This window comes from Zootoca vivipara, chromosome 2 (assembly GCF_965207765.1).
Source record: "Zootoca vivipara chromosome 2, rZooViv2.hap1.1, whole genome shotgun sequence".
NCBI lineage: Eukaryota > Metazoa > Chordata > Lepidosauria > Squamata > Lacertidae > Zootoca > Zootoca vivipara.
In genome coordinates this window covers 80,292,812-80,305,151 of record NC_142584.1, presented here as the reverse complement: position 1 = coordinate 80,305,151, position 12,340 = coordinate 80,292,812, and the positions used below count along the sequence as shown (strand labels likewise).

Here is a 12,340-nt window from a genome sequence, read left to right as displayed (position 1 = left end):
TGGAGTAGTGGTGAGGGAGAGAGCTCATGGCTGACACACTTTTAAAAGCTTTTCATTATGCAGATAAGTGTATGCAAGTCAATTTGTTGGCATGCCTAATGCATCACATGCAGCCACCACTTGAAAGTACAAAGAAAGGCATGAAATATGCAACGAGGCAAAACTATTAACCATTTAGTTTTGTAAATACAGTACAGTAGAATAATTCGTAGCAACTGTGTGGTGTCAACAGGGCTGAGCCTAAACTTCCTGCTGCATCTGTCTCTCAAGTTTGGGCATGTTTGAATCAGATCTCCCTTTCAAAGGTAGGTTGGCACATTGCACTTTCTCCATTCGTGTAGTTTTGCCCTTAGCAGTGCATCTCTGTGGGAGGAAAGGAGCGTACTTTTCATATTGACCCGCTTTTAACACCTTCTGGAATACAGCTTGGAGAAATCCCTGCTTTCGTGAGCATTGCTCTCACTTGGTTCCATAACCTCTGCTCCAGCCTTATTCAAAACCATGGAACTTTTAAGAAAAGCAGAGGTTAGAAAAGCAGGGCATATTTCCACTGGCACTACTGTAATAAATAAGACGTCGACCCCCCCCCCCAAGCCACCCGATTTTGAGGCGAGGCAGGAGAACTCCGGGAAGCTCACGGCGCGACTTCCGTGTTTGCGGGAACCGCCCCCTTTCCAGAAACCCAACTCCGATACGGAGGGATATTGCCATTACCCCCACAAGAAACTCTTCCCGACAGGTGGCGGTTCATAGAAAAACCTTTCTGGTTGACCGAACAGACGCAATGCTGAGGCCAAAGGAGAGCGGAATACAGGCCCCAACAGCAGCCGGGGCAAAGCGCTCCCCGTCACGTCTGAACGCGCGAACCACGAGCGCCGCGTTTCTACCCGCGCTGGCCCGGGGGGGGGGGGGAGTGCCGACTCGCGGTTAGCGCGTTTAGAGGCGTGGCACGAGGAAGCGAGCGTTTCTGCTCGTGGCCGCCGTCCCGGCTGTTTCAAAAGCGAGGCGGGTGTTGTGCGCGAGGAGCCGAGCCAAGGGGGCGGGGCCTCGTCTGTGAACTGAGGGAGCCGCGGCGGCGGGTGAAGTTAGTAGATTTATTTTCATTTCCACCCCTTCTCTTTTTATTTTTTTTGCGGCCGCCCTGTCAGGAATCCCCCTCACCCCCGGCTCCACGCTTGAAGCCGCTCCTGCCGCCTTGCTTTCCCATTAGCAGCTCACGCCCACCGGGCCGGGGCCTGACCGGCTAGCTGCCTGACAGACCCGCTTCTCCTTTCTTTCTGAGCTGGTGGGAGAGCGGGGCACCTCGCGCGGCCCCGCGCCTCAGTTACCAGGTCTCCGGAGCTTCCCATGCAGGGGGCTGACGAAGAGGAGCCACCAAGCAGCGCCAGGTAAGGGACGTGCGGCGCCTGCGAGAAGCAACAGGCTGGGGGTGGGCGACGGTTCCTTCGCAGAAGTTTATTTGAACCGAGAGAGAGCCAGAGCTTTTGGCTTCGAGAGTGGGGCGGGGACGCCGCCTGTCAAGTGGAAACTAAAAAAAAAAAAAAGGACCAGGGTTTTTGTTGTTGTTTTTGCTCAGCTTGAGCTGAGGGAACTTCTCTGGCACTGAAAAGACCAAAACAGAAGCAGCAACCCCCCAGAGCGTTTCCAGAAGCGCCCCCTCCAGAGGCGACGTCGTGTTCTCGGAAACCCCCAATCATGTGCCGAGGACGGAAGGTTTAAAAGATTCACACTGGCAAGGGGAGCGCCTCCCCCCCCCAATCCACCAACCCCTCAAGCTTTTTTTTAATGTGAATGCAGAAAACGCCCATTATGCTTCTCCTGGGCTGAAGAGAGGGAGGCTACATATACCGGTAGCATTTGGCGATCGCCAAATGGTTTGGCTAAGTGACAGAGCTGGGCATCTTCCTGCTTGCAGCTTGCGGGTTGGGGGTTTACCGCCATCAGCAGTTGCTCCGAATGCCGGCAAATTCCTGACGAGTTATCCCCATTAGTCACCAGCTGTAGGACGATAAGACGTGCCCCCCTTGCTTCTGATAAAAGTAGGCTGTTGTCCACAAAGACACTCACAGTAAATCAGACGAGTTTATTTTTAACAGGTGCTCCTGCAGGTTTGCCTAGTTTACCTTCTCGTTTGCTCCTTGGTGAGTTATTGAGCTGTAGAGTTGGAAGGGACCCCTGAGGGTAATCTGGTCCAACCTGCAACGCAGGAATCTCAACTGTCATTCATGAGAGATGGCCATCCAGCCTCTGCTTGAAAATCTCCAAGGAGAGTCCACCACCTCTTACTATTTTACTATTTTGCACTGGCTAAGCATGTCAGATTAAGAAAAAAAGAACTTCAGTAATGGCACTGCTGAATGCTTAGTACAGGATTGTCTTCATGTGATCCAGTTCCATTGTCATTATGACAGCATGAATATGACAGACTGAGAGACATGAAATAAAAAAATTCCTTCAGTAGCACCTTAAAGACCAACTAAGTTTTTATTTTGGTATGAGCTTTCGTGTGCATGCACACTTCTTCAGATACCTGACATGAAGACATGTTGAAAGGCTACATTGTGGTATAGGAGTAGAGCTTCATGTCAACAATTGTGGTCCTCAGAACAAGTAACAAGGCTTCAGATTTGCATGTACTTGGTCATGCAACATCACAGCTGCTGAATGCATAGTGTGAAGTAGCCACTCACTACTAGAGCAGAGATGGGGAATCTGTTGGACTGCAACTCCCATCATCTCTGACCTTTGGCCATACTGGCTAGGATGGTGGGAACTGAAGTCTGACAGCATCCGAAGGGCCAGAGGTTCCCCATCCCTGTATTAGAGGAAGCCTTAAAGTAATATACAATATCTTTTATGGTAAAGGTAAAGGGGTCCCTGACCATCTCTATAGGCCGAGGGAGCTGGCGTTTGTCCGCAGACAGCTTCTGGGTCATGTGGCCAGCATGACAAAGCTGCTTCTGGCGACCCAGAGCAGCACACGGAAACACCGTTTACCTTCCCACCGGAGCGGTCCCTATTTATCTACTTGCACTTTGACGTGCTTTCGAACTGCTAGGTGGGCAGGAGCTGGGACCGAGCAACGGGAGCTCACCCCGTTGCAGGGATTCGAACCACCGACCTTCTGATCAGCAAGCCCTAGACTCTGCGGTTTAACCCACAGCGCCACCTGGGTCCCGGGTATCTTTTATGTTAGTGGTTTTTAAAATTAAATGGTATAAAATTTCAGCTCTACAATTCTATGATTCTATGAAATTCTCTTAAAAAAATTAAGACCCAAATTGATTTGCTATCTGACTTTCAAAAGAACTTGTTTAATTAAGCATTGTTCTTAACCAGCGTTAAAAATATTTGAAAAGTGAAAGTAAAGTACTGTACATTTCACACTTCCTAAAGACTCAATTGATTTGCCTTGTCTTATAGCAGAAAAATAGAAATTGGACCTTCAGATAGTGAAATCAAGCAGACTGTTCCTGCAAGTTAGTTTGTATTGGCATGCACTTTCACTTGAAAGCAGATTGAAGTTTACATTGATACCTAAATGATACAGCTCTGTCATCTTTTTAAGATGACAAAAGCTGTAGTGACTTATGGTAGGTGTGGCAGACATATACTTGCAATATTTTGTTGATGAGCATCTTATTATCTAATAAAGTGGATCTGTAGTTACATGTCTTGGTTCAAGACTTCTGTTCTGAACTGCCATGTCTTGAATACTGAAATAATATGTTTCAGTATTCCTATCTGCTGTTGCTAATATATGTAAATATAAAAGGGAGGATCTAAATCTGGAGTGCAGTGAGACTCTGGGACAGCACATACACTAAAACAGTTGAACTTCTACTATATCCAGACCTCTCCTGTTTTAATCAGGACTGCAAAGTTTAACCCCTCAACAGCCATAATCACTTGAAAAATAACCTCCCCTTCAACATTTACCTTAGAAAAAAAGCTCCTATTGGTGCCATTGAAAATCACCCCAGTGCTTAGTATTAATCTTGTTGAGAAACATTGATGATTCTGCACACTCCACATTTAATTTAATGTGTAGTTAGGCCCAGAGAAACAAAGTACTAACATTCTCAAGTACATGCTGAGAAATGCAGAAATGCAAAACATGTTTTTAAGAAAACCTAAAGAGGGGAAGAAAATAGCACAATGAGGACTGAACATGGTTGGTGACCTTCAGGAGCCCTTTAAATCTTACAGTATCCTGGTGAAGGAAATAGTTCCCTGGCTGCCTGGCACCCTGAACATGGGCGTTTCTGTTAGGAGGTAAGGAGGATATATTGCAACAATTTGTTGCAGGACTTACTTGGGAGAAAAAAGTAGGAGCTTCATAATGGTGACCTGAACTGTCTAGTTGCTTCTTTTATTTTAGGTTAGAAACCAGTATGCCTAGAATAAATGCATGCCAGGTAAAAAACAAAACAAAAAACCTAAGAGGTTTTATGATACCTTCAAGAATAGCAAGTTTATGGTACCATAAGGTTTCATGGAACAGAGCCAGCCTCAGATGCCTAAAGTGTTCCCCTCAGTTGACAGGCATCACCAGTTACTCTTGTTGTGAATACCAGCTGACTTTATCCTTAACATTGGCAGACGGGGCATTGCTTGTAATCCTTATGAGGATTTGTTGTGATGAGGGGACTTGCAGAAGACGTCTGTAAAGGTAAAGGGACCCCTGACCGTTATGTCCAGTTGTGGACAACTCTGGGGTTGCGGTGCTCATCTCGCTTTACTGGCCGAGGGCGTACAGCTTCCGGGTCATGTGGCCAGCATGACAAAGCCACTTCTGGTGAACCAGAGCAGCACACGGAAACACCGTTTACCTTTCCATGGTACCTATTTATCTACTTGCACTTTGACATGCTTTTGAACTGCTAGGTTGGCAGGAGCAGGGACCGAGCAACGGGAGCTCACCCCGTTGCAGGGATTCGAACCACCGACCTTCTGATCAGCAAGCCCTAGACTCTGTGGTTTAGACTACAGCGCCACCCACGTACTTGAAGACCTCTGTAGTGGGGTCTCTGGAGTTACATCTTTCCCCTTTGCTGTAGGGATTCTAAAAACATCAACTAAAGATGTTTCTGTTTATCCAGGCTTTTTCCATTTTACATGGTAATTACTGTGTTTTTAATTACTGTTACCTTATGAATATTTTGATTTTGTATTTGTAATGCTGTAATCATGTTGCTAATCCTTTGTGTATTGCCCTGGGCTCTGTTCAAGGAAGGCTGATACATAAATACAATAAATAATAATAATAATAATAATAATAATAATAATAATAATGGTGAACACGGTCTTATATACTTCTTCAGGTTTGCATAAAAATGTCACACAGGTGATGCCTATTGCATTTCCGGTTCCTTTTGGCAGCACTATGGTTAGCACTTTGTGTAAATGATTGAAGTGGATTCTAGTCCAGAAAAGCTTATGCCACAGTAAGGGAGAAATCTAAAACCAATATCTGCCAGGATGAGTGGAGTTTGGAATACGTGGATCTCTGGTTGTGCCAGCTGAAGTAGCTCATCAGCTGGACACCTCAGCTCAGCTGGACACCTCAACTCCACCATCCTGGCTCACCTGAAGCTGACTGAGCCAAGGCCAGGATAGGTCCTGAAGAAGTGGTGTTCTGGGGCCTTGGCAGGGTTGGGACAGGGTATAGGAACACTTATCCCTATTCCAAACTCAATTCAGCTTGGCCACGTAGCCTAGCAAGCCAGCAGAAGTTACACTGGCAGAAAGGGTGGCGTAAGTCAAACTCTGTTTTAAAGGCTTGTTTTCCCTCTGCCAGGCTTGGATTGTTTTAAAATAATTATTTATTAAATTGATATCCTGCCATTCTTCACAAAGTATTCCAGCTGCTAAATAGGGATAAATTGCACTAATATAATTTACCCCAGGGTAATTTACACTGGTTTCTTATAGTCTGGATTGCTCTGTCCATCTGTTAGTTTTTAAGGTGCTATAATACATCACCAGATTTTATATAAAAGTAGAGGATTTAACAGTACTCTGGCACCACCTGGTCACTTCCAAAAGCCCTAGGTTTAGGTGCAGTCTTGACAAGAGGATTGATGTCTTGACTATCTAAACTGATAGCTGATGTCTTGCTTCAACTTTCTTCTTCTTTTGAATGCATTTGTACAATTGTGCATGGCAGACCCAAGTGTGGTGGCTTGTTGTGAGCTATGAATATCCAGTAAGCTTCTACTACGGAGTCTCATTACCCTATTCTGCAACCATTTATCTACAGTGGTGCTTCGCAAGACAAATTTAATTCGTTCTGCGAGTCAATTCGCTTTGCGAAAAATTTGTCTTGCGAAAAATGCATCTTGCGAATCACGGTTTCCCATAGGAATGCATTGAAATTTCTTTTTTTGCGCATAGGAACGCATTAATTAAAATTCAATGCATTCCTATGGGAAACTGCGATTCACAAGATGAATTTTTTGCAAAACGAATTCGTATTGCAAGTCACCATCAGATCGCAAGACGCATTGGTCTTGCGAAAAATTCATCTTGCAGGGTATTCGTCTTGCGAGATATCACTGTATATCATCACAGATAGTCCTTTGAATCTTTGGCTGTATATAGTTTTGGAAGTTTCAACACTCTCCATGTTGGATTAGGGACAATAGGGAGATACTGTAATTACTTAGAAAAGAAGGGCAGTTTTCCTGAGAGAAATGTGATATTTTTTTGTGGTTGGAGTTTTGAAACAGCTTCCAATTAGTATAGTTTATGTATCTGTCACTCATATGAGGGGTTTTAAAATTATTACATTTGTCTTTCAGAGCAGAGGCCTGGATTACGCATCATGCTAAGCCTAAAACAAATCTTGTATTTTTGATCATTTTGATACATGGCCTGATAGCTTCTGGACTGTATTATTGTAATGTACTCTACATGGTGTATTCAGCCTTTGAAGTATATTCAGAAACTTAAGTTGATCTAGAATGGAGTAACTAGGTTGTCATCTGCAGTTGGCCACATGGCAGAAAGCACATCTCATCTGTGCTTCCACCCACTGTTTAGGCAGAACTCAATGTACTGGTTTGGACTTGAAAGTCCTAAACGTTTTGAGATCAGGAAGATATCTTGATCAAACTTTGGCACATGCAATCACTATTCTTTGCCTTGCATTTTATTATTTTTTACATCATTTTTAACAGGATCTGAGCATGTAACATGTAGTTTGAATGTCTAGGCTTCTGTAAAGTGCTTATTTAATATATTGGTGTTGGGAAAAGACCACCAAGTTGGTCAGAACACTTGATTATTAAGTTGTTATCTTTGGGAAAAGTTCTTGAGGATGGTTGATGTTTTTAGGGCTATTTATTCCTATTAGTATTGATGTTGCAAGAAGCAGACCTAAAATCTCAGTCCTGCAAATCCAAAAGTATTTAGCTAACATACGATGATGTAGAATTGGGGACCTATGTATCATTTATTGACTTTTAAGGGTTTAAAGCAATGGGATATCCATACTTGGTACGTCTTCCCTTTTTGTTTAGGTACTGCTGCATCCAGTGGGTATGATGGATTTTGTTTTAAGTATGAGGGATACTGTGCATCACCTTTCTTTATGCAGAAAATAATTGGGCAGAAATCCTTAGGATGCAGTCCTATATCTGCTTACCAGGGAATAAGCACCATTGAACCCAATAACATTTTTTCTGAGTAGACATGTATGGGATTGCACTGTAAAATTCTAGTTCCAGCTATTGAAGTTTTTAATAATATTCCCTACAATTGTGTTATATTACACTACCCCAGAGTCGGTCACGACTGGACCTAATGGTCAGGGATCCCTTTACCTTTATCTTTTACCCCCAAAGCTCAAAGATATGCAAGAGTGGGAAATGAAAAGGATGAAAAAAAACATCATAATTAAACTTCCAAAGAAATGGGGATTTCTTTAACCAACTTCCCCACAAAAATAAAAGGTTAAAAGAGGCAGAAGTGGAACTATGATGTCCTAAGAAATTTCAGTTTTGTATAAATTCCATTTTTAAAAAGACATCTATGAGAACACAACCACAAGGCAAGCAAGTATACTGTATTAGCAAAAGGCAGTGATGTCAAGAATGGAAAGATACAGTTGTGTGTTATCAGAAAAAAATGAAGCCAAAATATTGTAGAAAGCAATATAAATTAATAACGAATGCTATAAATCTAATAAAAAATAAACAACACCCCTAGGACACCCACAACAGAAAGAGTGAAAGAAGAAGAGAAGCAAGACACGGGGCAGAAAACCTGCAGAGGGGTTGATGATGTCAAGTGGCAAACCTAAACACTACAGGCCAATGTCTTGTGCTAGTGAATTAAACACTATGCATCTAGAAAAGATTATGAGGAAAGCCATTAACTGTATTTTCCACAAAATGTTAAGACACAGCTATTTTTCATGCAAGTATTCCATTGATACTAACAGATTCCATCATTAGCACTGAACCAGCTGTTTCCTGACCTGCTTGGCCCTTATGCACACATTCCCTTTTGTTAAATCGTCTGTTCTTCCAAAGCCACTACCCATGTAAGCAGCCCAGAAGGTTCTACAGAAGGTTCATGAACAGAAAGAAGAGTTTTCCTCTCTGTGTTTGGGGACCCTCCTTTATCAGGCTTCTGGTCACACAGAGGGTTCTATGTGCATTAAAGTGAACATGAGTAAAAGACCCCTGCAGGCATTCCTCATGCCATGTAGGGAGGAACAGGGTCTAAGCATACAGGGAAATACATGCAAGAAGATAGGGCAGGAGTGTTGGTGAGAGCAGATCTGGGGGACATGCAGTCCAATTATGCAAGTGGAAATCCAATGCACAATCCATCAGCAATTGATGTAACTCAGTATGTTTGTACAGTATTTTATTCACTTTGTACATGAAACTTACTCTAGTTCCAAATAAAGCACATATACATCTCATTGCTTGACTAGTTCTTTTGTTTATATTATTCTGGAAAACAGAAGGAAAACATACAACCACAGAATCAAATGATGGGCTACACCCAAGTAATATATGACATCTGCTTTGAAGCCACTTGCAAAAATAATTTCATGAACATGTCCCAGCAGGTATAGATTAGTCAGCACACCAACATCATCTGCAGTAACAGCAACAAATACATCCTCAGACTCTGGCTTTCCTCCTTATGTGTGTATGCAAACACACATTTGAACACACAAGCATGTGATAAATGGGAGGGTCCTAGCTGTTGGGTGACTTATGTGTAATTAAACCGAACAGGCTAAGAATCTGCAAGGATAGTTCTTGATTGTCAATCGAACTGGCGAACCAGAGCAGCACACAGAAACGTTGTTTAACTTCCTGCTGTAGCGGTACCTATTTATCTACTTGCACTTTGAGGTGCTTTCAAACTGATAGGTTGGCAGGAGCTGGAACCGAGCAATGGGAGCTCACCCCATTGCGCGGATTCGAACTGCCGACCTTCTGATCGGCAAGCCCTAGGCTCTGTGGTTTAACCCACAGCACCACCCGCACCCCTTGAGCTTTGGGGGTATCAACTGAAAATAAAAGACAGGCTGGTTGATTATTGCCCACTGTCTGCACTTCATTATTGCAGTGCCATTTTATATAGGCTTATCATTTCTTATCTTCAGCTGCTTTCCTTTCTTAAATTTTGCTGCTCACATTGGTTTTTATTAGGTCTAATTTTTATCCAGATGTCTCCTCTTTTTTCCTGAATTGGGCTTAGTTTCCATGTAGACATCAATTTTGCTAGCTTATTTGTCTTTATTATAATTATTCTTCTTATTTATCTGGTCACTGTCTCTTTTTGCCTTATAGTATGCTTTACTTCTTATTTTTTCCTTGTGGTATTCCTTATCTTTAGAGTGTATCATTTCCTGATACTAGAACATAATCCTCAGTTTTGATTTTCCAGTAGGGTTTAAAGGTATGTTTTTGTCTTTAAATATAACTTGTTAGATAAGGTTCTTCCATGTTCCTTTGCCTTTACTATTATTATTATTATTATATGCATTTGATTGTAGGTCAGGGGATGGGCCTGTCTCTATTTTTATTTGTTATACTATTTCATTTTATTCTGAAAGCACTTAAAGGTAAAGGTAAAGGGACCCCTGACCATTAGGTCCAGTCGTGACCGACTCTGGGGTTGCGCGCTCATCTCGCATTATTGGCCGAGGGAGCCGGCGTACAGCTTCCAGGTCATGTGGCCAGCATGACAAAGCCGCTTCTGGCAAACCAGAGCAGCACATAGAAACGCTGTTTACCTTCCCGCTGTAGCGGTTCCTATTTATCTACAGTACTTGCATTTTGACGTGCTTTCGAACTGCTAGGTGGGCAGCAGCTGGGACCAAGCAACGGGAGCTCACCCCGTCACAGGGATTCGAACCGCCGACCTTCTGATCGGCAAGCCCTAGGCTCAGTGGTTTAACCCACAGCGCCACCTGGGCCCCCTTTCTGAAAGCACTTAAGAAAGTATTATTTCAGGAAAATCAAAGGAGCAGAGTCAATAAAGAGGTGGCAACCTGTCTGTGCTGATGCAACTTATTGGCAAATTCTTCCTTTGATTGTGACTCTTTTGAAAGCAACTTATAGTTTGCATTGTAACTTGTGTGTCTCTTGGTGGGCTGTGGAAATTGGCTGGGCTGAGTTCAGGCTTTATTCATAACCAACAAGCCACCTTTGTAATGGAACCCTCCTAGATTCAATGTAGTTTGGCAGTAATTGTGGTCAGTAATATTTTATGGTAGCTTCTAAATCTACAGTACTTGCTATTTTATTTGAAAGACCTAGTAATGAGGGTGAATATTGCTGGCAAATTTACCGTGCTAAACTTAATGTTAGAAATTGAATATTATATTATAGTAATGAGCTAGCTCTGAATGCTGCTTTTCAAGCACTGTTCCTTCTGCTTTGCATACCCTGTGGGCATAATCAACTGTCTTGGCACACACTCAGAGATAAAAACAAAAGGCAAATTGTGTTAGCTGTTTTGAGGGGGGGGATAGTTGACAAAACAAGGCCTAACATTCAGTTGACTTATTTATCATACAACTACAACTCTGCTTGTTTCTCTTTCCTTTATCTTCACCTCAAACATTCATGAGAAATATATCTTACCCCAACTTTATGCATAGTAGGAAAATCAGATTCCCCTGTTGGGGGCTTACAATTGCAACAAAAAACATTAATGGATATTAGATTTGTTGTTTTGCATCTTTTGCATTGTTCTTTGCTCCTTGTTGCTGCTGCCAGAGTTCAGGAGCTAATTAGGAATATTGGGGAGGATAGAACAGTGTCACAGTTGCATTGACAGTAATGTCATTGCAATGCTGTGTGTGTGTGTGTGTGTGTGTGTGTGTGTGTGTGTGTGTTTCCCTTTGAAGTAGCTTGAAAATGAAGTATGCAGAAGTAGAGTGTCCACCAGCTTCAGGACACCCCCCCCCCTGTAGATGACTCTGATGCTTTACAGACTGCTAGCAAATGGAGAAGAAAGAAAGTGTATCTGGACAGGGGTGCTCTTAGTTCTACTGTATTTGTGGCAATCCATTGCTTACCTTTTAACTGCTACTGATAGCGAAAGCAATCTTGTTCACTTGCACCAAGGAGACTATAGTAAAAATTTCATAGATATGTGGAAGTGTTCATGTGTAAATTGTTTTCTTTAATTGCTCAATCCAGGCTTGTATTTTCTTTAAGGGCAATGAACACTAGTAGACCTGCCATTCTTATAAACAGCCCTACGATGATAAGCCAGTGTGCCCAGACGGAAGAAAACACAGCATGGTAAGAAAACTTTTTTCCCCTTGGATTGTTGCATTTCTCATGAGAGAAAGAATATACATGAGGCAAACAGATACTGTGCTTTTGAAATAAGGAGGACAAAGGAAGAATGTGATATGCAGCCTTCATTTTGAATGGAAAGAATACAATGTTTACATTTGTGTCTTCAGTTTAGTAACCCTAGGCTAGTTTCTATGCAGAATAACATGAGAGGGTCTTGTAAGGGTACAATGGATTCAGGCCATTTCAGATGTGCTGATGATGTGTTTGTGTGTCACATTTCAGATGCACAATGGGAGGGGGTTCCCACCCTGCAAATAGGAAACTAATAGGAGGGATTGGACTGGGTTAGAAGTCCCCACCCCCTTGCTAGTTTTCTGTTAGCATAATATAAGTCTGGTGCATGCAATCACTTATTCCTCGTTAAGCTGTTTTCCAAGCGGACTTTTGTCTGTGTAGTAACTTTATACAAGGCCAGTCACTCCCTGAAGTGAGCCTTCTGACCATGTTATACAGGCATTGTACTCATTCACGACTGTGTAGGGAAATCAAATAGATAG

General features: G+C 42.7%; 1 protein-coding gene across 4 annotated transcripts in view; it reads left to right on the top strand.

The window, feature by feature from the left end:
* The first annotated feature begins 272 nt into the window (after positions 1–272).
* Positions 273–12,340, top strand: part of ARHGEF3 (Rho guanine nucleotide exchange factor 3) — a 116,309-nt gene continuing 104,241 nt past the window's right edge. Inside the window, exons 1-2 of one of the 4 annotated variants that reach the window (XM_088662265.1) lie at positions 273–305; positions 11,697–11,783. In XM_088662265.1, the coding sequence (XP_088518391.1) occupies positions 11,781–11,783 (3 nt within the window). In that variant the 5' untranslated portion in view covers positions 273–305; positions 11,697–11,780. Of the gene's footprint in view, positions 306–684; positions 1,389–11,696; positions 11,784–12,340 lie in introns of those variants that run through there. The other 3 variants (XM_035106361.3, XM_088662264.1, XM_035106363.3) reach the window with 3 other exon arrangements.